The 26,659-nt window shown below is 48.2% G+C and overlaps 1 protein-coding gene across 10 annotated transcripts in view; it reads left to right on the forward strand.

The window, feature by feature from the left end:
• The window catches only part of LOC147710070 (butyrophilin subfamily 3 member A3-like), a 662,391-nt gene that overhangs the window by 362,092 nt on the left and 273,640 nt on the right, over positions 1-26,659 (forward strand). For 9 of the 10 annotated variants that reach the window (XM_086920761.1, XM_086920762.1, XM_086920765.1 and 6 more), the window contains one exon: positions 3,832-3,852. The exons of the other annotated variant lie outside the window; for it this stretch is intronic. In XM_086920761.1, the coding sequence (XP_086776887.1) occupies positions 3,832-3,852 (21 nt within the window). The remainder of the gene's footprint in view (positions 1-3,831; positions 3,853-26,659) is intronic. 10 annotated transcript variants of the gene reach the window in all.

Here is a 26,659-nt window from a genome sequence, read left to right on the forward strand (position 1 = left end):
CTTGATCTCCGTAAGGTGCGTCTCCTGTAGGAGGACCACATGTGCACCCCTGTGTTTGATATAATTCTGGATACTCTAGCGTTTCAAGGATGAACCCATACCTCTAATATTCCATGTTAGAAATCTATACTCCTCCACTCAATCAGCATTGCCAGCCATTAGCATGTACAGCCCCTTCCTTCCACCCCCCATCCGCCCACAAAATCATGCCAGACCATCCGGTGTATACCTACAATCCCAACCATAAAACTCCCCAACCCACAAGCGGTCTGACAACTGTCAGCTTCCCAAACTTACAGTAATACTGCATAACAGTTACCTACAACAGGCAGTTAAGGCACCAGCTACTAGCACCAGTGCCTACGGGGAAGCGTGGTCTTCCCTCTCAGCTTATTTAATAGTGAAAGAGGCAAGAAGGCGTCACAGCCTGGCGGGCCGTTCTAACCCCACCCAGGTACGCCCACCCAGATGCCCACCCAACCATTCCCCAACACAGCAGAAACATAAAATAGAAAGAGAGAAACTTATCACAGGTCACATGAGCTCATCAGCCGTTTGAGGAGTCACTACAGGCATAGAACCACTATCAGCGTGTGAGTCATCAGTCTCAGAGTTCTCAGTTCTATATTTCGCTTTCGAGTCCCTGTCCAGGGAGGCGTCTCTGCTACGTATCATGACAGACATGGCCTTCAGTGTTTCTGCTCTTTCTATTGCTGTCTTAGAAGGACTTGGTTTCATTGTGGTCTATCGTCTGTTGTCTCCTCAGTCATTTCTCGTGAGTTACCGATTCAGGTCTGTGTTCCGAGCGCGGTTTGGGATTACCCTCTGTTCTGTAGGCCTCAACCCATTCCCAGGCCGTCTTGGGATCCTCATAGAAATGAGTTTTCCCATCTAGCATTATTTTGAGTTTAGCCGGGAACATCAGTGCATACTGAATACCCTCAACCCTCAGTGCTCTTTTTACTTCCAAAAAGGAGGTATGGAGTCTCTGGATTTCCATGGTGTAGTCCGAGAATAGGAACACCTTGTTATTATCCACTTTGTAGGGCCGAGCTGTTCGTGCTTTCTTTAACAGTAGGTTCCTGTCTCAGAAATGGAGACATTTGGCCACCACAGCTCGCGTGGCCACCCAGGAGCCGGTGATCTGGCTGGCACTCTGTGCACACGCTCCAAAGTATAGAGTCCTTCAGGCGCCTCTACCTCCCGGAGCCATGTCTCCAGATATTGGGCCATGTCCGATCCTTTCACTCCTTCCGGAAGTCCAAGGACCCTTACATTGTTCCTCCTAATGCGTCCTTCTGCATCCTGTGTCCGCCTTTCTAGGACATTGACTCTGGTGGTCAAGTCTCCGACCTGTGCAGCGAGGGTCTGATGCGCAGGAGTAAGTGTACTCCAACCTACCTAGTACCCCTATTTGATGTCGACACAGCGCACTGATGGATACAAACCAATGACCTTTAGTCCATGGGGGCCTTTGGGTAAGGGTGAGCAATTTAACAGTCCCACCTCAAGACAGCAGCCAGTTTGTGTGTGTCTGTCCCACTCAGACTGGAACGTCAAGTAAGACTATGAGCAGCGGAGGGCGACGGGTGACAATTTGGGCCCAAATCCTGCAGAAAAGTACTTCATGCAATTTCCAAACTTACTCACCCCAGGATACTCCCTCCTCCACCTCACTGGCCAACCCAAAGGTACTCAAGCTCACCCGTTTTTGCAGTTCGTGGTGGCGGTGCAGGGAACGGAACCCCCTTCTCATGGAACGGCACCAATCACGGTGAGGGGAGAAGGTCGAGCAGCAACACCTCTCTCAATCGTGCAGATTGTCAACCCTCTCAATTGCTGGGGGAAGGTCTGATATTAGCCATCTTCAGGCAGGTCCAGGTGGCCCTGCTCCTCGATCCTGACTCCCCCCACTCCACAAGGCCTCAGGAACCATGGGAATCTGGGCAAGCTCTGCACAAGCCAGCATACGCTTCCCACCGACTGTGGGCCGCCGGTCTATTATCCGCTACATTCTCTTCAAGCTATGGCGCACCCAACCAATTCTCTGACTGCGCAGCTAAGCGCTCATCTCATTCGCTACCCCAAGGCTGACGATCCTCCCGGTGCCTGTACTTCACTCACCGCTCTTCACTGAGACCGCAGCGCTGCTCCCCGTTGTGGGCTTTCAGCTCCCGTGTGATGTCTGAGCGCACTTCAAGGCTCGCCGATCTCACAGTCCCAAACTCAGCCTCGGCATCACACCAACTTCAGATGTAGTCCGTTTTACTTTAATGTGCCTCCAGGCCATTGGATATGCCTGCCGGTCAACGCTGCCAGCCGGTACGGGTGACTCCGTCCGATGTTCTGTAGTCCGTTTCTCCTCAGGCCGCCATTTTACTGCAGCGATCTCCACTTGGTTACGATTGTTTGGAAATTCTCAGCAGGTACTTGGGGTCAGCATACGCCAGCAGCCTCTAATAGTTCTCGTGATGTGGGCCCCCAGCATTGCGCCGCCGGGACCTGGTGGAGTCATCTATATATTCAGGATAATTAACCTGGCTGGTGCGGAGCTTTCAACTCACGCGTCCGCCATCGTTGGCTTCAAAGCCACGCCCCCCCCCTTTAGGTGTCCAGGGTTAAAGCCGAGGGCAGTGCCCTGTAGGGGGCAGAAGTATGGGGCACTTGGAATCTGACTAAACTTGAGGTAGAGGAGAATACATTCAGAGAGTACTGACTAACCTCCTGTATAATACTCCGCTGATACAATTAAGACGAGATCTGGGCCTTAATTCAATGACATATGAGACCTAATTGAGGCTGTTACATTATTGGAGAAGGTTGAAACACTATGCAGATCTTGCCGACCATCGTGGACCCTTGGAGGAGCTAGTATTACTGGACAGTCATGGTGAAATTAAGTGGTTATCTTTTGTCCAAATTTTGCTAGTACACATTGCCTTTAGGGAACCCATGGGCCTACTCGGCATCCCCGACCTATCTATTCAAGACTACACCTAAGGATGCATTCTGGGACCATGTAAATTCCAGCAAATTCCAGAATGTGTTCGAAGGGTTGCTTAGTTCTTTTTTTTTTAATTTTAACCTTGATTTTCAATTTAAACCCTTCTTGGATTTTATTAACCCATTTGCTGCAAAGTCCCTTTACCTTAAATCCCTCCTGGAAACTTTACCATTAATGTCTTTATTATCAAAGTGGAACCATTTAAATTTAATAAGTACTGTGTGTCCAGTTTGCCAACAGCCAGAGGAGTCACTAGTGAACGTTATTTTATTCTGTTCTGGTTATACCTGGCCAAGAAAAACATGGATCATCGCTTTTTGGAAGCAATTTGGATGCCGTCTACTAGAGGTTGCCACACGGTTCCTCTGTACAGTATCCTCTCAGTTAGTTGCTTTGCGGTATCCTAGTACCTTCCTTAGAGCAGGTCCATCAGATACAGGGTGCTGGAGTGATTGGCTTTCGGATTATGCTTTCTCTTTGTCTCAGTCTCCCAGTACCTATGTATTTGTTATATGACCCTTAGCATCGGTGTCCTTTATTTGTTGTATTTTACCTACACATCTTTTTAAATGCCAATTGTAACTAATTATACAATATTTTATTTATTACAATTTAAAGGTACACTTCCATTGATCATTTAAATTTTTTAATGGCATGACTCAGCACTGTGTTGTAAATTGAGTTTGTATATCTTTAGTTTTGCATATGTACTGTATATGTTTATGTACTTTTATGGTTGAAAACTCTGAATAAAGTATTTGATGATGAAATATTTTACACATCTGAAAACAAAATTAAATTAGTTTTCTCTACATTTTCTCTTATAGGTGATTTAATTAAAGAAAGAGGTAAGTTTATAAATTGAGCAATCATAAATAGATCTTATATAAAAGTAAATCTGAAAGAAACATGTTAGTTATAGATTCCTTACCTTAGAATTACCCCCAGGCGTCAGACTGGATCTGGAAAGTTTTTTCGTCAGCAGTACCCCTGCACGTCGGAAGGTGGCGTCTGTCAGCTCCGCGATCGTCATTTGCATCGTGGTTGCCGGGATGACGTTGCGGTAGCTACTTAGACGCCGCACTCGTGCGCTGACATCAGTTCTTTCTTTTTTTGCGCTAGCCAGCGCAGATCAGGGAAGAGCGGTACCTCTAGTACAATTTTTACTAATCTTTTTGCGACTTTTGTCAACTTCTTTATCGAGTCGTATGACACCTGGTGTACGAGGGATGCCCGAAGACTTTGCGGGAGCCGTCCCATAAGTTACTCGAGACTGGGCAGTTGGCTCCATGCCGCTCCAGGTCCTGGTCCCGTGGGAGGTCGAGGGACCGGTCGCGGAGTCATCATCATCATCACTCCTCGTCGTTGTCTTTGCACTCGGGGTCAGGGAAGTCGAAGCACAGGAAGAAGTCAAAGAAGCACAGTCGCTCTTCGACTTCCCCTCGCCTGTTGGATGGCGCAGCACAGGGTGCGGGTGGTGCCAATCCCACAGCTCCGCGTGCAGAACCTCCAGGGTCAACTCCGGGCTTCCCTCCCTTTCCGGGATCGAGCTCGACATGAGATACAAATAGATCCCACCCTCTGCTATGGTAGAAACACTGACTTTGTCAGGCCAGAACAGCCCAAGAGGTAAAGGCTGCTGCTCCAGTATCCCTTTCTGGCTTTGAAAACTCTTTTTATTTACCTATAGTCAGCATGCAATGATCCTGGAGAGGTCCATCAGGAGCTCCGCAGTGGTTCATAGCTGTTGGGGAATGTGTCAGGAAACCTGGGACAATCCCATTCAGACTTTCCTATTTCCATCACGTTGTCCTTTCAGACGCTACAATTTCAACTTTTTTGGCTAATTTTAGTCTTTTTCATTTTTTTTTCTAGAAAGCGTGAAGTTTTAGAGCTGCGAAAAAATACTAGAAATGTCGGCACCATATGCACCTGCTGTCTAGGATTGTATCAAAATGTTATCAATATCTTCTCACTATGATGATCGACAATAGTGCATTTGCAACAATGAGCATTTGTCTCATTTTGATATAATCAGCAATCAAATACTATAAAAACCAGATATCAGTCTTTAGCTAAATAGAAGCTTCCCTCCAGGGATATTGAGGCAGATGTCATGCAGGCTGGTGGCAGAAACCTCAGTCGGAGCAACCGCAGTGAGAAGTGACCTTCAGCCGGTTGCTGTTTATGTTCCAGCTCCTGCTGCAACTCTGAGGGGGGCAGCCCAGACGGAGTATCATATTAGCACACACGACAGGGCTCAGAATGCCTGGACCTTTGAGTTGTTTTTCATGACACACTCAAAATAACAAATACTGCAGTATAAGGGAAACCTTTGTTGTAATATTGGGTACTTCCTTCTTGTGAGATGGGTATTCCCCATTCACTGTAGCTCTTCGGAGTTTTACTTATAATAGGCATAAAAAAGTAATCCCCTTCTGTGATTTCTAAGTTTTGAATCCCATGTTTATTTAATCTGTTCAATATAAATGACACAACCTCTTGCGATGGGTATAAATTACAGGGTACAAGTTACAAAACATCTTCTTAACAGTGGCGTCCTTTAGAGGGCTTACAGTAGCATACATTTCCTATGCTAGAACGTGAGAAGTATTTGAGATATCTAGAAATATTAGGAATGTCTGCACCATAAGTCCCTGCTGTGCTGGATTGTTTATAAATGTTAACAGTGTCACTATGGTAAAGGAGTTGGCTCATTTGCTGCTCGATTGTCTTGTCCAATTCTTACTTTAATGTCTGAAAACCTGTCATTGTTTTCAAAATGAAAAGTACGATAAGATAAAATCAGACGTCAGATAATATAGAAACTCAGATATTGGATCAGGCATAAAGAGCGCCTTCCAGCCATGGGTATTGAGGCAAATGTTATGTGGCAGTGAGGAGATGTGGCCTTCAGCTGGTGACGGTTTATGTTCTAGCCTTGCACACACTGCTAAGCTGTGATAGAAAATACCTAGGGGCATATTCTCAAGGACGTATCGCCGAGTTATCGCAACTTTAGTGCAGCAGACGTTGTGATAAGTTTTACGTACCATTCACAAGCTGGTGCTCACAGCCGATATCACCCCTTTTCCTGTGGTAGCATCCACAAAAAACATCGCCACAGATGACACCAGCAACTAAAGCTAATGAGATGCAGAGTAGGAGTTCCTGGGGTCACAGCTCACTCAGAGCAGTACGCCGTGAGGGCAACGGCTTACACCTTGCTTCTACCTTCCTCTTCATCTCCGTGAGGGACACGGAACCTTGCCTGGCCGCGCGGAACATCGCGCCGCCGCTGGGTAAACTATACTATCCAGCTGCCCCAGGCTGCAGGCACGGCTGTGACGACATCGACGCGCCTGGAGGCGCCTTAACTGGAGGGAGCGCCAAAAGCTCTCGGGGGTCACAGCTCACTCAGAGCAGTACGCCGTGAGGGCAGCGGCTTACACCTTGCATCTACCTTCCTCTACATCTCCGTGAGGGACACAGAACTTTGCCTGGCCGCACTGAACATCGCGCCGCCGCCGGGTAAACTACACTACCCAGCTGCCCCAGGCTGCAGGCACAGCTGTGACGACATCGACGCGCCCGGAGGCGCCTTAACTGGAGGGAGCGCCGAAAGCTCTCGGGGGTCACAGCTCACTCAGAGCAGTACGCCGTGAGGGCAGCGGCTTTCACCTTGCATCTACCTTCCACTGCATCTCCGTGAGGGACACGGAACCTTGCCTGGCCGTGCTGAACATCGCGCCGCCGCCGGGTAAACTACACTACCCAGCTGCCCAGGCTGCAGACGCAGCTGTGACGACATCGACGCGCCCGGAGGCGCCTTAACTGGAGGGAACGCCTCTCGCCCCGCGAGTCGCGTGCGGGAGCATCCCGGGCTAAGCCCGGGCAAAGGGCGGACCGTCTGAGGCCGTCCGTGGACGGCAGAGGCCGGGCTGGGCCACCCCACTAACACTCGCTATGGGGAAGAGAAAGCAGCTATGCCGGAGCGAACACGAAGGTAAACATGCTAAGATTTCCAGGAAATCGGAATCCATAATTTCTTACTTGACCTCTGCTGTGGTGTTTTGAGCAAGGAAATAGCATATGCTGAGAAGGAACTGGGGCTGGGTTCTGCCAACACTGACCCAGTATTAGAAACTCATTATACCCCAAGTGTACCATTGGAACCTACAATTGTGATTGCAAACACCCTTTCCACAATTGAGTACCTTATTGCTCCTTCAAGTCCCCCGCACTCTCAACCCTCCCAAAAGGTTACAACCCCATTGCCCCCCCCCTCAAGAATACTCGTAGGCGAAGGTCTTTGATAAAAGCTTCTAAGAGGAAAAATCTACAGAGCAAGGCTACTTATCGGGATGCCAGCATAAGGGATCATGTTTGTAACATTGTAGAAGACCTGTTCACATCAAGACTTGAACCCACACTGGTGGCCATTGCTAAAGACATTGTGGACACTCTAAATGTATGTGTAGCGGGACTATTGGGCAAATGTGAGAAAATGTATGTTTTTCTCAAACAACAATCAGGCCAAATGGAGAACTTGGTCAACTCTCAAAATCTAAATGTTACTCAATCTAGGGCTAAAACTATAAATAAGGCCCCAGAAGCTTTAAGGGAAAGAAGCCTGGTTAATGGGGGTGTCCAGGAGGGACAGGGGCCCACGAGGGTTGGGACACCGAGCATTAACTATGGAGTTAAGCCGGCTCTCTATAGGGATAGTTGCCTGCAGTTGCCTCCGGAGGCTGCCCCCTTTGGTGCCCGTTTTTACAGGGGTTCCCCCAGCAAGGGCTGGCCCAGGCGAGACTACCCATGACCTCATGGTTTTGGCCGGGGAATGTTGTTCCCAGTTTAGTAGTGGAGGAACAGACATTACAAGCACCGTCATCATGGCAAGGAAGGTTAGCTGGGTAGGGCGTCACCCAAAATATATTCCAGGGGATTGCCTAGAGGTAAATTTCAACAATCAGGCCAGCGCTCAAAGACTGTTCTGGGATGCTTCAGACCTGACAAATGATGGTATTAGACCTCTCCCTCTTGGCTTTTTTCATCCCCCGGATAGGCCTACAAGGCCAATTAGGAAAACCATTGTGATAAATCAGGAAGGGCCCCCTCGCACCATCTTGCGCCCGTCACACTATCAGGCTTATAATACCACACAACAAAGGTCTACACGAGAGTTGTCAGGGAGGGCAGAAAGGGGATCCCCCAACAAATTTGTTGTTGCTCAGCAGGGTGGTCCACCCTCAGTAGAGATAGGTTTCACTAATCGTTTCTCTCCCTTGGCCTCAATGGACACGAACGATTGACTACCTTGCAGCTCGGTAGAGGAGAGGGTTGAGGTAGGACCCCAGAGGCCCATATGCAAAATCTTGACCTGGAACGTGGCAGGCATTAGATCTAAAGCCACGGATCCCATTTGGCTGGAGTTCATTAAGCAGTATGATATTCTTGCCCTCCAGGAGACCTGGGACACCTATTCCAGTTTTTTATTGCACGGGTATCTTAGTTTCTCCATCCCTGCAGTCCCTGGATTAGTGGGAAGACCTTAAGGGGGATTGCTCGTTCTTTTTTCGCTGAATTTGGTAGGGGCTTTTAAGAAACTGGAAACTGCCTCAATGAACTTCCTCATATTTGAATGGATTATTTCCGAGCAGCAGAAATTTTTACTTATTAATTTTTATAACTCTAGGGAGGGCTCATCTTTGAACGAGCATCTGAGTGCCCTGGAGCAATTTTTGTCAGTCTATAAACAAGATCTTTCTTCTGCCCCAGAGGTGAGGTGGTTCTTCTGGGAGATTTTATTATACATCCTTGCTTGTGGGACTGCTATAATGACATTTATGGAGGGTCACCATGTGAGGGGGTGCCCCACTTTGAGCACAGTAAGGAGGGAGAGGCCCTCGAAGTTCTCCTCTCCAATATGAATCTATTTGAACCAGGTATTGGTAATGGTGAGGCGAGAGCTCCTACCTTTATAGGAAGAGGGGCAAACACCGTTATTGATTCAATTTTTTTATCCCCTGGTGTCTTGGCCAAAACTATGGTCTATAGCGTAGTGACTTCAACTTTCAGCGACCATAACCCCGTTTTGCTGGGAGTTGATTTTGTAATTTTCAGGAACCAGAATGACTTAAGAGGGGGGGCGCCTAGGCATCTGTCGACCACAGACTAGGGGAGACGGATTAAATGGAACAGGGTTGTCACAGAAGCTTTCTTTGAGGAACTCGCACTTAAATCTGAGGCCAACCTGGCTGTCTGCTTGGATGACACTGCTGCAGGAGTTGATGTTGTTGATGCTTATGTAGCAGTGTGTAAGCAGATCTCCAAAGATCTAGAGGCTGGCGACACCGCCCACACAGGAGGGCCTATAAATGGTTCGACAAAAACTGTTCAATTGCTCACGGTGCCTTACTTAAGGCACTTAAACATAGACCGAGGAATAGAGCCCTAGTTGCTGATCTCCGTATGGAGTACAAAATTGCAATTATAACACGCAAGCGTCAAATTAAGGAGGAGGCTTGGGAAAACCTGCAATCCATGGATGTGAGAAGGGACAGCAGGAAATTCTGGGCTGTTATTAATCAGCCGTTCTTCTCGGACCAGGAGAATCTGGACATGGACTGTGTGATCCCGGATGAGAGTTGGCTTGTACACTTTAAAAGCATTTTAGATCAGAGGGGTCCAGTATTTGCCGACTTTGCTACTGTTCGGCATGCTATGCCCGTCAGGTTCTACTTGGCTGAGGTAGAAAGGACGATTAAAGAGACAATCAGAAATAAGGCTCCAGGCCCGTATGGGGTTCCTGCAGATTTGTACATCCTGTATCCACAATTTTGGGCAAAAATTCTGACCAATGTGTTTAACGCGGTGTCCACTGCGGGTTTCCCGTCCTCTTGGTCCACTTCGGTCATAGTTCCTATTTTTAAAAAAGGTTGAATAGAGGGGACCCCGCCTGTTATAGGCCAATCTCATTGTTGGACTCTGCAGTTAAAATCTTGGGCAGGGTCATTTTACAGAGATTGGGGGATTGGCTTACAGATAGGGGGGTCCTCTCCAACCTCCAGTATGGTTTTAGAGCACACAGGGGTACCATGGACCAATGTTTAAATTTATACTTCCTTATAAGTAAATACACTGTCGTGAAGGAGGGACTTTTATATTTGGGTTTCATGGACCTATCGTCATCATTTGATTTAGTTAACCGTTCAAAATTATGGTTTATTTTGCGGGAGATGGGTTTGGAGGCGTCCTTGGTCAATTTTTTAAGTGATCTTCCTCAGGACCTGTCCGCCTCTGTCAGGGTTACGAGGGAAGGCCGGTGTACTGGGCAATTTAGCTCTAGAAGGGGGGTCAGACAAGGCTGTATGATGGCACCTCTTCTTTTTACTATTTACATCAATGCCCTTGAAAAATCAATGGACTTGGCTACACTGGATATTCCGCGTATAGGTGGGTCGGGTATCCCGGTCCTCCTGTACGCGGATGATGCCATCCTACTTGCACGCACGGGCATGGGCCTACAGAGTCTGTTGGATCACTTTGGCAGTTTTATGGAAGCCCTGGATTTAAAGGTTAATACCACAAAATCCCATGTAATGGTTGCCGGAGCACGGAATAAAAACATGAAGGTTAAAACCTTCACGTGCAACGGTACCGAAATGTCGAGGGTGCCGTTTTTCTCCTACTTGGGAGTTCTATTTGACGAGAAGGGGAACTGGGGCCCTCAGATGAAGCTAAAGAGCAACGTAGTAGCAAGATCTACTACAGCTCTTTTGAACTTCTCCAAGAGATTGGGAGCAAGACCCATGAAAGCAATGCTAAAGATTTATAAATGAAAGTGTTTAGCAATTGCCTCCTATGGTTCGGATATCTGGGGTTACGTAGTATCGTCTAAGATACAAACTGCAGAAAATAGGTTCCTCAGATCCCTTCTGTCACTCCCGCAATCATCCCCCACATTCTCTATACACTGTGAAGTGGGACTGGGTTATGTCTCAGACTATTTGAAAATCGCTCCGTTTATTCGTTGGGTCAAAATCTGGCTGACCGAAGAGATCACTCTTAACCACCTGATATTGAAGGATTGTGTTGCCCTTGAGAAGGCGGATAGGGTCCCAAGGCTGTCGTATGTCAGAGCGGCATGCGGCAGGTTGGGCCGACCAGAAATGTATTCATCGCCACAGGGCATTAAGAAGGAGGACATAGGGTGGATCAAGCATAATTTTCGCAACCTGCTGGAGGCGGAAAGGGAGGAGGAAGAACTTAGAAAACCTATGGTGAGATCCATTTACGGTTTATTAATCTCCCCAGTGATTGAACCGTATCTGAAGTATGTCACCAAGCCCTTCCACTGCTTTCTTTTGGTCAGATTCCGGTTCAACCTTATTCATCTCACATTAGGTATATATCATAAATGGGGGAAACCAGAAGACACACCACCATGTACTTGTGACAGCTTTTCCTTACAGGATACGCTCCACTTGGTAATGTTCTGCGAGCACTACTTGGTGGCGTGTAAAAAATGTTTTAATCCAATTCTGTGGGAATCTGGTTTTGTACAAGTAAGGCCTGCCCTCCTATATTTACAAATGCTTAGTTCTGTCCAGGTTACCTATAGTTTAGCCAGTTTTTTGTTGGCAGCAGCTCGGTTAAACAAAAGGAGACTTCTTTAACTGTAATCATTGTGCAGGTTCAAATGGGGTTATGGCCATTAATTGATATACTAAATGATAACAAATGATGCACTTTATACTGGATTCAAATTGCCGTTAGATAAGGAACTCTCGTACATTTTATACTGTTTTAAAGTATCTTAAATCTTGTTTATATGAATTGTAAGAATCAAATGTGTTCTTAATCTTTTATATAATTTTACCATGCGGAAGATGATTTTGTATTGTCTTTTATGATTTTAATTAATTGAACTAAAGAACTTTGACTGACTGACTGAGGAGTTCCCGTGAAAAAAACAGCGACAACACCACTTCACAACATTCTCAATGACCAGCCCGATCTGCGATAACAACACAAAACATGCGATAAGGCGCGTTAACAGCAGGGATTTAACATCTGCCTTTTACTGGTGGTAAGCAGGACAACTACCTGCAGCATGAAAGGGAGCCCAGCCCAGAGCCACATCTGAAGACCAACACAAGCAATGGAGACACTGGTCATGCAGCTCGGACACCCCAGAGGGCCACAACACCCAACGCCACCACCCCCAGGACCCCACTCCGTCCTCCCCCGTGGCCCTACCCCGGGCACGCCCCCCCCCTCACCCCCCAGAAAAAGATATTTCACATAAACATTAAAAAATCATGAACAAAACAATTCCCATGATGTTGCACAATTACAACAATTAACAGTCATGTGTGGTCAGAAAAAGGAGAATCATTCATTCATCAATAAAATTCCAAACAAAATATTACATTCAAATTTAACTCAAAACAACTATTTAGAAGAGTCATGGCGGGTCTTCCCTGGACAATTTGTAGGTCACAGCCTGCAAGACAATATTCAAGATAAGAATGAGTGTCATGCGCTCATCAAAAGACAGCGAGAGAGAAAGAGAAAGAGAGAGAGAGAGAGAAAGATGGAGAGATAAAGAGAAAGAGAGAGAGGGGGAGAGAAAGAGAGAGAGAGAGAGATAGAGATAAAGAGTGAGAGAGGGAGAGCGAGAGAGAGAGAGAAAGAGAAAGAGGGAGTGACAGAGAGGTAGAGAGAGAAAGAGAGAGAGGGAGAGACATTGTACAAGGAGCACAAGGCCAATCGGGCTCTTGGCTTATACATTCCAATTGTTGTGTGTGTATCCCTATTGGTGCACCATAAGGCCAAGGCCTGGCCTCGATTGTAGCACGAAAGTTACATCACATTTCCAGACTAATATTAGGGATGAAAGCTCCTTTGTCTCAATACATAAGGCAGAAGGACATTTGCACCTCCTACCTTGGTCTTGAATGCGGCTAGCGCCCCTGAGAGAGATACCATACCAGATTATTACGACTCCCTCACCACGCAAAGAGCTAATGAAAGACAAACGTATCCACACCACACACACGGAAGTCCCTGCAAGAGGTACACTTGCATCTGAAGCCCTTGACACTTACATACACAACAACCCATACGTCCAATCATTGCACACACATATGACTCATTGCTCTGTGCTGTGACATATCATCCACATAACTGCCGCAGATCAGAAGAGTGCTTGTTCTACAAGACCCATCAATACAATGGCAGGACATCCCAGGCACATGCACAACCCCCATCACGTGGAACTGTACAGAGCACGTATCCTGCATCTGTTGGGAGCATTGCCACTGGCAGTCTTGTGCATCAGTTACCGTCTGAGCTTCAGTCTTACGTACGTCACCTGCATCCAGCCCAGGTTCCACTGTTGATCATGCATATTTGAGGGGCCCATGGATGTCTGCCTATTCAACACAACGGTAGCTGAACTGGATTATGACTTGTGTGTGCCCCCCCCTGTTGGCCCATGACCAGGAGTGTAACCGTGATACCCGTGCATGGGATGCCTTGAAATCTGGCGTATTTGCTGACAGTCGGGTATTGGAGATTGCACAAGTCCTCTTGTGCAGTGACCACATCGATGCGCTCCCCTATTGGGATGTGTTGTGGATTGGTTAAACAGGGTGGACGGAGCACATCTGTCCGGCCCACTTAATGGATTGGCTCTCCCTGGTGTTCGTTCCTTCAAGCTTCTGTTCCGGAGCATTGGTATATAGAGTGAAAAGGAACGGCGCAAGAACACAACCTTGTCTCAGCCCCTATCCACTGTAAATGGTGCGGTACATTCCCCTTTGGAACCATAGCGCACCTTGTCAGTGGCCCAGAATATAATTGTTTTAAAAACTGGACCAGTACCGGGTCGATCTTCAGATTTTTTAGGATGGTCCACAGTTTATTATGTATGACACAGTCGAATGCGGCTGTAAGATCTACAAATGCCACATAAAGATTCCCACCCTTAGCCTGAGTGTACTTTCCTATTATCATATTAAGATTTAAAACATGCTCATTTGTCTCTAACCCCTGTCTAAAACCATATTGCACATCACTTATTATATTGTTCTCGTCTGCCGAGGTTTGTAATTTGTTCAGGACGACCCTTCCCATTACCTTCAATCAATTAGGGACCTCCGGTGATAAAACGCCGGGTTTTCCCGTTTCCCTTTTTTTTTAAATCGGCATTATTACTGACTTCAACCAGGTCTTCATAAAGCCCTTCGTGCAACTAGCTTGAAGGACACTTGTTATCAGTGGTGACCAGAGTATTGGGATAGATTTCAGGTTCAAAGCGACCTTTGACCCTGTCACCAGGCAGGTCGCTCCCCTCACCACCACGCAGCACCCTGTGTGACCTGTGACTCCCTGCTGCTGCTGCCCGTGATCAGCCCACCTCGCCTGCATCTCCACTGGTATTGTCTTTGTCTCCTTCCTCTGTGCCCACTTGCATTTTGCCTTTTGTACCCCCTTCCTCTGTGTTCATCCTTGCCTTGTGCATTTCACCTCTCTGCTCGTTTGGCCCATTTCCCCCCTGTGCCCCCTTCCTTTGCTGTCCCCTTGCCTCTGTTTCCCGCCGCTGCGTCCCTGCGGCCCGCCCCCTCGTCTCCCATTGTCCGCCCCGCTCCCACCTCCCAGCTGCTCCTCCCTCCCTCTGACCCTCATATTGAGGCCGTGCAGCGGTAGAGAGAGCGACCTTTGACCCTGACCCTGACCCTGTCACCAGGCAGGTTGCTCCCCTCACCACCACTCAGCCCCCTGTGTGACCTGTGACTCCCTGCTGCCGCCGCCCGTGATCAGCCCGCCTCGCCTGCGTCTCCACTGGTATTGTCTCTGTTTCCCGCCGCTGCGTCCCTGCAGCCCCACCCCCTCATCTCCCATTGGCCGCCCCGCTCCCACCTCCCAGCTGCTCCTCCCTCCCTCTGACCCTCATATGGAGGCCGCACAGCGGACGCATGCAGCGGGCGCGCCGAAGGCGCAACGCCCAGTGCCAGAACCCCTGGCCCCAGCCGATGCCAGGGCACCCGACTGAGATATGACACAGCCACCCTCATCGCACTCAACACCGGATGACCTGCCGCCTGCCACTGAGCCACCACGAGGCGCACCCACGGACCCTTCACCTGCCAAGCCTGCAAATTCACCTGCTTCCGAACCTGCACCCCGCCCACCGAACACAGCAACGACAGCAACAACCACCTTAAGTGCATCCTCCTCAACACCCACTCCATCCACAAACACGCGGTCAAACTCTGGGAACTCCTTGATACAACAGCACCCGACATCGCCTTCCTCACGAAAACCTGGATGAACGCCTCCTCGGCCCCCGACATCGCCATAGCTATCCCGGACAGCTACAAAATCACCCAGAAGGACCAAAACTGGAGGAGGAATCGCATTCATCTACAGGAACACCATCAGCATCACGACCAACGCCGAAGACACACTCACCGCCGCCGCCGAACACCTACACTTCCAGATCCACACGACCCCCAGACCACCCTCAGAGGAACGCTCATCTACAGACCCCCGGGCCCACGGACACAATTCAGCAAAACCATCGCCGACTTCATCAGACCACGCGCCCTAGCCTCACCAGAGTACATCCTCCTAGGGGACCTGAACTTCCACCTGGAGAAAAACAACGACAACAACACCACCACCCTGCTCGACAACCTCGCCAACCTCGGACTCAAGCAACTGGTGGACATGCCCACCCACCTCGCTGGCCACATGCTCGACCCAATCTTCTCCACCAGCAACAACGTTTCCTTCAGCCACTCCACCGGGCTACACTGGACCGACCACAGCTGCATCCACTTCACCTTCAAGAAGACAACATCCCACCACCACATGCTACAGATCCCCCGCAGATGCTGGAGCAAAGTCACCACAGACCAGCTGACCACATCGCTGAGCCAGAACCCACCTGTCGACACCCCTGACACCAACGACGCAGCACACAATTTCGCACAGTGGGTCACCAACTGCGCCGACGACCTCGCTCCACTGAAGAAACCCCCAGGCAAGACTAGCAACAGAAAGACCTCATGGTTCACAGACGCCCTCAAAATCACAAAGAAACCATGCCGAACCCTCGAAAAAGCTTGGCGCCACAAACGGACATCAGAAAACATGACAGCTCTCAAGAGCGCCACCCGCGAATACCACCAGGTGATCCGCACCACCAAAGGACATCGTTCGAAGAGCGGATGGACAACAACACCCACAACAGCAAGGAACTCTTCAGCATCGTCAAAGAGCTCTCCAACCCCAGCGCCAGCAACAACGACATCACACCGTCGCAAAACCTCTGCAACTCCCTCGCCACATTCTTCTACAGCAAGATCGCAGATATACACGACAGCTTCGGACCCCAGACTCCACCTCCAGCCACCAAACCAACGGCCCCCTCCACCTGCCTCAGCGCAAGGACCCCCATCAGCACTGAAGACACCACCCACGTCATGAACACCATCCACTCCGTCACCCCCTCCGACCCATGCCCTCATCATATCTTCAACAAACCCGACACCATTATCGCACCCCACCTCCGGAAAGTCATCAACAGCTCCTTCACGTCAGCCACCTTCCCTGGCAGCTGGAAACACGCAGAAATCAACGCCCTTCAGAAGAAACCAACAGCGGACCCCAAAGACCTCAAGAACTTCCGCCCCATCTCTCTTCTCCCCTTCCGGGCTAAAGTCATCGAGAAGACCGTCAATAAACAGCTGACTGCATTCCTCAAAGCAAACAACTCGCTCGACCCATCCCAGTCCAGATTTCGAGCCAACCACAGCACCGAGACGGCCCTCATCGCAGCCACCAATGACATCAGGAACCTGATAGACAACGGAGAGACAGCCGCTCTCATCTTCCTTGACCTCTCGGCAGCCTTTGATACCGTCTGCCACCGCACCCTAATAACCCGCCTCTACAACACTGGGATCCAAGGAAAGGCCCTAGACTGGATCACATCGTTCCTCTCCGACAGAACCCAGAGAGTACGCCTCCCTCCCTTCCGCTACGAGGCCACCAAGATCATCTGCGGCGTACCCCAGGGCTCCTCACTCAGCCCAACCCTCTTCAATATCTACATGAGCCCCCTCGCCACCATCGCACGCAAACACAACATCAACATCATCTCCTACGCCGACGACACCCAACTGATACTCTCCCTCACCAAAGACCCTCTCACCGCCAAAACTAACTTCCCGGACGGAATGAAAGATGTCACAGAATGGATGAAGCACAGCTGTCTGAAGCTCAACTCGGACAAGAGAGAGGTCCTCATCCTCGGACAATCCCCATCCGCCTGGGACGACTCCTGGTGGCCCACGATGCTGGGCATCGCACCAACACCCACGGACCACGCACGCAACCTGGGATTCATCCTGGACTCCTCCCTAACGATGACCAAGCAAGTCAACGCAGTCTCGTCCTCATGTTTCAACACCCTGCACATGCTCCGAAAGATCTTCTGTTGGATCCCCACTGAAACCAGATAGACGGTCACCCAGGCCCTCGTCACTAGCCGACTGGACTACGGGAACGCCCTATACGCAGGAACCACAGCCAAACTTCAGAAAAGCCTTCAGTGCATACAAAACGCCTCCGCACGACTCATCCTTGACATCCCTCGCCACAGCCACATATCCGCCCACCTGCGAAACCTGCACGGGATCCCCGTCAGCAAGAGGATCATGTTCAGACTGCTCACCCACGCACACAAAGCGCTCCACAACATGGGCCCCGAATACCTCAACAACCGCCTCTCGTTCTACACCCCCACCCGCCAGCTCCGCTCCACCAGCATCGCCCTCGCCACCATCCCACGGATTAGCAGAACCACTACCGGAGGAAGATCGTTCTCCTACCTGGCAGCCAAGACATGGAACTCCCTCCCCGCACACCTACGACTGACCCAGGACCATCTCACCTTCAGGAAACACCTCAAGACCTGGTTATTCGAGCAATATCGGCACCCCTCCCTCCCTTCAGCGCCTTGAGACACTCACGGGTGAGTAGCGCGCTCTACAAATGTATTGATTGATTTATTGATTGATTGATTGATTGATTGATTGATTTAAATAGGTCAATGGGTAGCCCATCGGGCCCTGGGGCCTTACCACCCTTGCTTACATTTATTGCCCCAATTACCTCATCATGGGTGATTTGGAGATCAATGAGTGAGAAAGTAGTAGAGTTTTCCATCTGTTGAGTTAGAAGGTCAGGAGTGATTTCCTCGTTCACCTGGGTGCTATAGACCTTTGATAAAAAGTCTACCCATGTTTTCCGTCTTTTGAGACCGCTATTAGCGCGGCATCTTTGGTTTTAAAAAACAGCGCGTTCACTGTCCACCAAAATATAGAATAATCTTTACTCAGTGATGCTTCGTAGAGTGCCACCCATGCTTGATTTTTGATCTCTTTCTTTCGGGTTCTTCGTGCCAAATTATAACACTTTCTACACTCTCTAATCTCGCCTTGGTCTCTCTGTCCTATGAAGGACCTCTTTTAATCAAGAGTATGAGTTGGAGCAATTTGAATCAAACCACCCATTTTTGCGATTTCGTGTGCCCTTATTTTCAACTCTGAGCAGATTTTGAATAGTCAAAGTAATCTTTGAAAAGGCATTCAAGGTTCTTTCGTGAGTGGTACCTCCCTGCAAGCATACTAAAATTGAGTCATAAGCCTTAGATCTGATTTGCTTATTCAGCTCGACCGAGTCACAACTGTCCCAATGCAAGGTGTATCCATTTTGACGGGAGATGGATACGCCCTGGGTCCAGACCAATTTATTATTTATTTGCTGATCAATGACGTCTGACAGTGCTATGTCAATACTTAGGGGCAAGTGGTCACTCATGACATTTGAGTGGATTTTATCATTTGCTACCCAGTTTGCATAACAATTTGGAACAATTATAAAATCTATTATAGATTGGAAGCCTCTGCCTATAAAGGTATAGTCAAAGTTCACTCTAGGGGTACACAACCGGTTTGCAAAACCATAGTCGTGAGAAAACAGAAATTCATGGAATTTTTCCTCCCTTTCTGAATGATCAAAATGTGTTAGTGGGTCGTCCTCTTCTGACGTTAAGCCAAAGACATCTAGCCCTGCTTTTGAGCATAGGTTAACATTAAAATCTACCCCCAGATAGTAATCATATCTGTATCTTTTGGAATCCATAATTTACCAACATCATCACTAAGCTGTCTTAAAATGTCCCCCAGCTGGCCCTTCTCTATATTATTGTAAACCTGTATTACAGTTAAAATACAATTTGGGTCAACATGTATCGATACTATCTGGTAATAAATAGCAGATTTTATTAGGGTAATATTTTGTACCTCCAGCAGATTTGTAATGTAAAGGCAAAGCCCCCTCTTGTGTCTGCCATATTTTGAGTGTATTGCTGGTGTGTGGTATGTCTTACATCCTTCAATGTGGACTTCCTCTGCCAACCAGGTCTCCTGGAAACACAGGATTTCAAATGTATCCATAAAGTCAGGCCAAGCTAAGTTATTTTCTTTACTCCGGGGGCCTGCTATATTCCAAAAGAACACACTAATAACCTTCTGAGAAATCTGTTTGTCCGGAATCATTATTTCCGGGGGAGAGTTGGTCTGACAAGCCCGCTCAGGCCCCATACTCTCATCCCGATTTGGGACACTGGCCAGACTTAACTTTAATGGTCCACTGGTTCTAGGCCCCGGCCCAATATCTCCTTCCTTTATATCCATGTTCTCCCTCATACCTGTCTTCTGGGTCTTTTTTATGATTGGTCCTACGTGCCTCATAGTCCATTAAGTTATCATAGTCCCTCACATCAAACATCTGTTCTCTATTTACAGGTAGTCAATCGTTCTCATCTAGTGATTGGAGGGGCCCAAATCTCTTTGACACCTCCAGGTTATAGTACATTTGGGCAGTACTCTATGCTCTTGGACGACTCTCATTGTGCCTGTTAATCCAATTGGGTTGATAAAAGAAGCCCAAAGCGAGGACATTTATGCCTGTATCAGTGATGTTTTTATCTCCTACTCTTTTCAACACTTCCCTAACCAGGGAGGGTAAACCAAAGGAGAGAACAACACAATCCCCCTACAAATGTTTTTCTACCTTTTCCTACCCAAGGTACATGCCTTACCATCTTAAAAGCCCTAAACATTTCCGTAGTCAGACCTTCTCCGCTCCGCAGGCAGTGAATGGCCTTTTTCCTCAATGTGATCCATGTTTCAACTTTTCCTGGCTGGGGATCGGGGACATTTGCCAAAATCACTGCAAAGGGGGTTGCTGCCGGGTGAAGATCTAGGTTATATACATGTTGTTGGCTTTCATGGGAGTAGGTGTAATTGAGCATGGTCTTATTTGCGTTTCACATGCTAGACTACCCCCCTGAGATCACATGCTAGACTACCCCCCTGATGTCTCTCTGGTGTTCTCTTCCCTAACATGCGTGGCGCTCCAGCCTCTCTTGTAGTGCTACTATGTGTGCATACAGCGACATTCTTTTGTACCCCACCCCTTTTAGCTGTTCTTCTGGCCGTTCCTGAAGAGTTATCAGTAGAATTTGGGCTTTGGCATCTAGTTATGGTAAATGCGCTATTAATAATGCCTGGTTTGCGTGGGCTCTCATTCTGTAGTATAGTGCTCTGGTTTTTAATAACCTTCTCTAGACCTATTTCGATTCAGTCTAATCTAGCTTCCAGACTGCCTATAAAGTATTTAACATAACTTGTTAGCTCTGTAAATAGATTTTCATTTTTTTTACTATCAGTAATGGATTGTGCGTTGCATTTATTTTTTGAATGTGGAACATTGTCTTTTCCCTTTTGGGTCAGTCAGCTACCCTTTTCCCTTGTTGTTTAATCAGAATAGTCTTAGACAGGCCATTCACAGAGGGGGCCTGATATGTTTCTACCTGGATAGTTTTGGGGTTCTTTGACAGCTTTGGGTTACTTCGGTCTTTGGGGGGTAGGGTATCAGTATCTTGATCACTGTTTGAGACATCATCTATATCATCAATAACAACTTGAATGCAACCATTTCTACTTTGCCCTAGACTCGGGTTTTCTGGTGGGCATTCCTCCACTGTCCCTTTAACAGGTATAGTTTTTTCTTGACTATTCCCTGTTAGCCTCTTCGATTCTACACTTAATGACTCTTCTACTGTGGAGATCTGTTTTTCAATGGTGCACACTGCGCCCGTGAGGTAGTTTAGCAGGGTAATTTTTACATCTTTTGGATTGCTAAACTGTTCCTCTAATTTAGTACTGGGTAATTTCCTTTTCACCATTTTTAACATCCAATCTGCATGCAACGTCCCACTAGTAACTTTCTTGATGACCACAAATTTCAGCGACCAGTAGCTATTGTTAGTAGTAACACATACAGTTCAGATAATATCCAGAACAACACCTCCACTCACAGTGTAATGAGACCAAGAGAGGGGGCCCAGCCCAGCCCAGCCTCCTCCTGCCGTTGACAGCCAGTGCGTGTCCTGTGTCAGGGTGATTGTTGGCGCGCTTTGAGTGTGCGGTTGCAGTCTTACTCCTCCCCCTGGGAGTTGAGTGGATTCTGGGGCTAGTAGTCCCCCCTGGGTGGTGCTGCATGGCTCCTGGCGAGACGGTGGTGCATCCCACGCCGCGGTGATCCTTGGCACGCTTTGAGCACGCGGGTGCAGTCTTACTCCTCCCCCTTAGGGGTTAAATAGATTCTGGGGCTAGTTGTGGTGCTGCACGGCTTCCAGAGAGTTGGTGGCAATCAATGACCCTACATTCATCCATACTTTTATACTTGATTGAACATTGATGTTTGACTGGCTCATCCCTGAACTTGTTGCCTTCCTCCTGTATTTTGTCTGACCTATTTTTGTTGGTTTTATGACTCTGGGCACTTAACCACTGCTGATCAGTACTAAAGTGCATATGCTCTCCCTATTATAAATTGTTGTATGGATTAGTGATTCCATGATTGGCTGATTTGGTTTACTTATCAGATTCTAATACAGTGCACTGAGTGTGACCAGGGCGTGTTAACCAAGTGCTGCTAGTGGGCTTAAAGCACTGGTTGTGCCATCCACAGAAGCAGCCTGTAAAAGTGTGTCTAAGGCCTGCCATTGCAGAGCCTATCTGCAGTCTGGTACTGTCATGCTAACTGGGCAAGTGCACCCACTTGCCAGTCCCTAAACCTTACCTTTTCTTCATATCAGACACCCCTACGGTAGGCCCAAAGGCAGGGTGCATTATAAGTATAAGGTAGGGCATGCCCTGGTGTGTGTGGCATGTCCTAGTAGTGAATTACAGCCATTTTCGTTTTTCACTATTGCAAGGGTAACTGTTCTCTCATAGGCCAGAATGGACAGTTAGATTATTACATCTTATAATCCTAACTGACTCAGGGAACATGGTAGAAATTCGAGTTTATTATGCATGATAAAATACATCTTTTAGTGAAGTTGGTTTAACATTCTGTGTTTGAAAATACCACTTTTAGAAAGTAGGCATTTTTTGTCTTACTATCTAAGCCTGCCTCTGCTAGGTTGTGTATTCCTTGTCTGGAGTTCGAGTGACAGGGCTGGGGGATTCCAGGAGACAGAAAGAGTCTGCCCAGTGGTGATTAGAGAGATCTGCATCTAGATGGGTGGGAGGAGTTGCACCAGAACCTTGAATAGGGCTGTGCCTGCCTTCCACAATGCTGGTCCACCTCCTGGGGTTCTGCCCTGCACAGTGAAAGAAGAGAAGGAATACTGTCAACAAAGTGCTCCAAGGCTGTGCTTTCCATCCAAAATGCTGGCTTCACCTCCTGTGGGGTGTTTGATGTTTCTGCCCTGCACTGTGAAAGGAAAGAAGGAGTCATGTAAACAGAGTGCTCAAGAACTGGTTGGGACTAGGCAAAGGCCCCTCTGCCCTCAGATGAAAAAGGATTTTGGGGTATAAGTATTGGGACCGTGATCCCAAGAATTTAGATCACTTTTGGACTACAAGAAGAAACCTTTGCTGGGGAGAGGAACCTGAAGAAACTGAGGAGAGACTATCCCTAAGCTGAAGTGCTGCTTGGGGGATTGGCCTGCAGTGGTTGCTTGACTGCCAAAGAAAGGTGAAAGGAATTTTGTGTACTTTATTTTCAACTTGTGAAGGATCTCTAAGGGCTTGGAAAAGAGCTTGCCTCCTGTTGAAGTCTCAGGGAAACCAGACTTCAACTCCCAGCTCCCCAGAGTTCTTTGGAAGTGCCTGCTGCTGTTCTTGGGGCCTTCTGAGGGACTGCGTGTTGCAAGGAGCTGGAAGCGCGACTCAATGAGGAAGAAGCGTGTCGCCGTTGTTGCTGCTGCCGCTGCAACGTGAATGTCGGCGCTGTTGCTGTCGTATTGCCCCGCATCGAGAGAAGCATCTTGCAACGAAGAGGAAGCGTGTCGCCGTCGCTGCTTCTGATGTCGCATCGTGGATGTCGGCGCAGTAGCTGTCCTATTGCACCGCATCGAGAAAAGTGCCTCGCATCCCCGGAGAAGTGCGCAGCTATCGGAGCTGCCGCCGTCGAATCTTGTATGTCGCCGCATTGTGCAGAAGGCTCTCTCAATGTCAGAGAAGAGTGTTGCAGCCGAGGCTGTTGCCGTCGCATCACTGAACAAGGGTGTCGCCGCTGCAGTCAACGCATCGAACCAAGACTTCTCGCATCCTCGGAGAAACGAGCTGCATCTGGAAGATCTTCACGTCTTTATTTCTTCGCACCGGAACTTTGCCGCATTTCCATCGCTGCAACATTACTTGTTGTGGAAGCACAACGCATGGTAAGGTACATTGACGCAAAGTGTTGCATCTTAAGGACTGAACTGAACTGAGCTAAAACTACCATTTTTAAGTATAGTATTGTGGATTTTTGTTGTCTGTGGTCTTGTGTTAAGTCTATATAAAGAATACTTATTTTTAATATAAACCTTGTGTGGTGTCCGTTTGTAGTGTAGTCACTGGGTTACTGTATGTGGTCACACATGCTTTACACACTGCCTCTGAGATAAGCCTGTCTGCTCGTGCCAAGCTACCAAGGGGGTGAGCAGGGTTTAGAAACTATTTGATTTTGTCTTCCTTAACAGAACCCGGCTGGGATTCCTAATGAGTATTTTAATTCACCTGCACACGGTTGGTCACGAACACCACCTATATTCTAGCAATTCCCAAATCAGGTATATTTCCTGCCCCAACCTTTAAATGCAGCATCTCATAATCCATCCCAACTCTCAAATCTAAACACATATCTCAATTTCCCTAGATGTCCCCCACATCGTAGGTCCTGAAGAGACCCTACATATATATCTGGGTCGAAACGCCGTCGACATTTGAGAAAAGGCGAACCATTGTAACTGGCATTCTATCATCATATAGATGTTATGTATTTTGAAAAAAGATAGTGGTCGCTTTTGTAAACCACAAAGTTCATTTGAAACCTTGCACATACTGTCACACAAATGTTATTCTTATGTTTTGGTTCATACTTTCACTTGGGACACACTACACAATTGTAAATAACCTTTGTTATTCGTAAAAAACTGTTTCACTGCAAAACTTAATTTCAACATAATCATTGAAGAACTGAACCAGTGTGCCTGAGTCTCTTTCTATCTGGCATCTCACTTCAATCCCCGCAAATGTATGCACATTTTTGCCTGTTTTTTGAATTACTATTAAGTATCTTTCCCACAGGAGCCGCTGTTTTCCTTAAAATACTGACACATCAGGGGGTAGAGATGTGTGTGTCAAAGTTCCTGCAGCAGGCATCTGAGACAGGCTCTGTGGCAGCAATGGAAAGATGAGTATCTGCAGGGCGTGGAAGATCCAAGCTACATCTCGCTGGTGTTCAGCCATGGCAGCCATCCTTCCAGCATGCATCCGCTCCATGGTCTCCATTGTCCTCCGCATCTGTGCCAACTCTGTGCTGGCATCGCTGGAGACTGTCTGACTAGACAGTTTTCGTATCCGAGTGATGGCCCCAGCGAGGTCAGCCAAAGATTGTTGTAGAGCATGGAACAGACTGTGGGTGTCTGTTAGGGAATGTAAGTGGTCCCTGATGGCAATTATGCACCCACGTATGTCATCTAGTTTGTCTGCCATGAGTTTGAAACCCACCCGCACCTGTTCAGCCTGCTCCCTCTGGCAGTCTTACAGACGGCGTTGGAAGGCCATGTGTTTTTCTGTGAGGTGCTGGGAGCCAGCCGTGGTGGTGGGTGATTCCTGCTTTGTGGTCTTTGCAGGGGGTGGTGTCACCTTGATGCAGCTAGGCTGCCCTGCTCCTGGAGGTGGGGTGCGGAAGCTGTCTACGAGCCGTTGGAGGGTGTCGGAGCAGATGGCAAGGTTGTCCTCTTGATCACCACTGAAGAGATGTCTGGTCTGCTCTGCAGGAGGTGTTGATTGCCCCTCTGCAATGTTAATGGGAGATGCAGGTTAAAAATGTGTTTCATGTATGTTGACGCATTGTACATGTTTACATACAGACTGCATGACAATGTACATTGTGACTGTTTTTGAGGAGCTGGCTATTTGCGGGGAGGCAGTGGAAATTTTGACTACATGACGGATGTGAGGTTGTACTCGTACATTATCTTCTTACAGTTTCCTGCAATGCCAGATGTGATTGGCCACTTTCTACACACAAGGGGCAGCAGTTGTGTCCTCTGTTTATTGATGAAAGTGATGCACTTTGTACCACATTGTCGTCGATGTTGATGTGCTGTGACTTGTGTGCTTTTACAGTGCTGAGATGTTGGTTGCTTGGGTCATTTGTGCTCTTGGACGCTTTTTGTACTCTTGTGCATTGTTTGTCTGCTGATGTGTCGTTGAAGTCAGGGGTTGTATGTGCACATGGATGTGCGAGAGTGTGACCTGCTCCTTTGAGGATGTGATCCACACTGGGCCACCTCAGTGTCGTGTCATGTACCATGTCATGTATTTTGACTGCAGCCATGCTATCGGTCATGCAGTGTCACTTGCATTGGCAGTGTGGCTCACAGAGCCGCTGCTTTGCTGTATACAGCACATGTGCATGGGTAGGTTGTGGGATTGGTGATAGGGAGGGGTGCCCTTTGTGCCCATCTCCCCCCATCCCCCAGTCCCTGGTCGTTACTCACCCAGTTGTTGTTGGATCAGGTCATATCGAGCTCTGCCCGGACCCCCAAACCGTCTCCACACTGATGACTCGGGCCACCATTTCCTCCAGCTCATCCAGCTTCTCCTCCTCCTGTGGGGCAGGACTCCCATCTCCAGTCCCCTTTGCTGCCTTCCAGTTGTCAGCGAGTTTCTGCTTGGTTTGTCTTTTTACATCATGCCAGCACCTCTTGACCTCCTCCATTGACCTCCTCAACACTCCAACGGCATTCACGTTGTTCACGATGGACCGCCATATTTCCGTTTGTGTTGCAAATGACACAGTGGAGGTGACGAATAGTTGTTGGTAGTGTTCTATCACCTACGTGGCGACGATCCGGTTTTCCTGCGGACTGAACACCGTCTTCCTCTTCTCCTTACCCTTCCCCGACCCCGGGGTTCCTGGCTGGCCCTTCGTGGAGCTTGTGGGATTCGAGCTGCCCTCTGCACTGGGTCCGGGTGCATCCATGGTGCTACACAGTTT

The sequence above is a fragment of the Lissotriton vulgaris genome, chromosome 5 (assembly GCF_964263255.1).
Source record: "Lissotriton vulgaris chromosome 5, aLisVul1.2, whole genome shotgun sequence".
In the NCBI taxonomy this organism is placed as follows: domain Eukaryota; kingdom Metazoa; phylum Chordata; class Amphibia; order Caudata; family Salamandridae; genus Lissotriton; species Lissotriton vulgaris.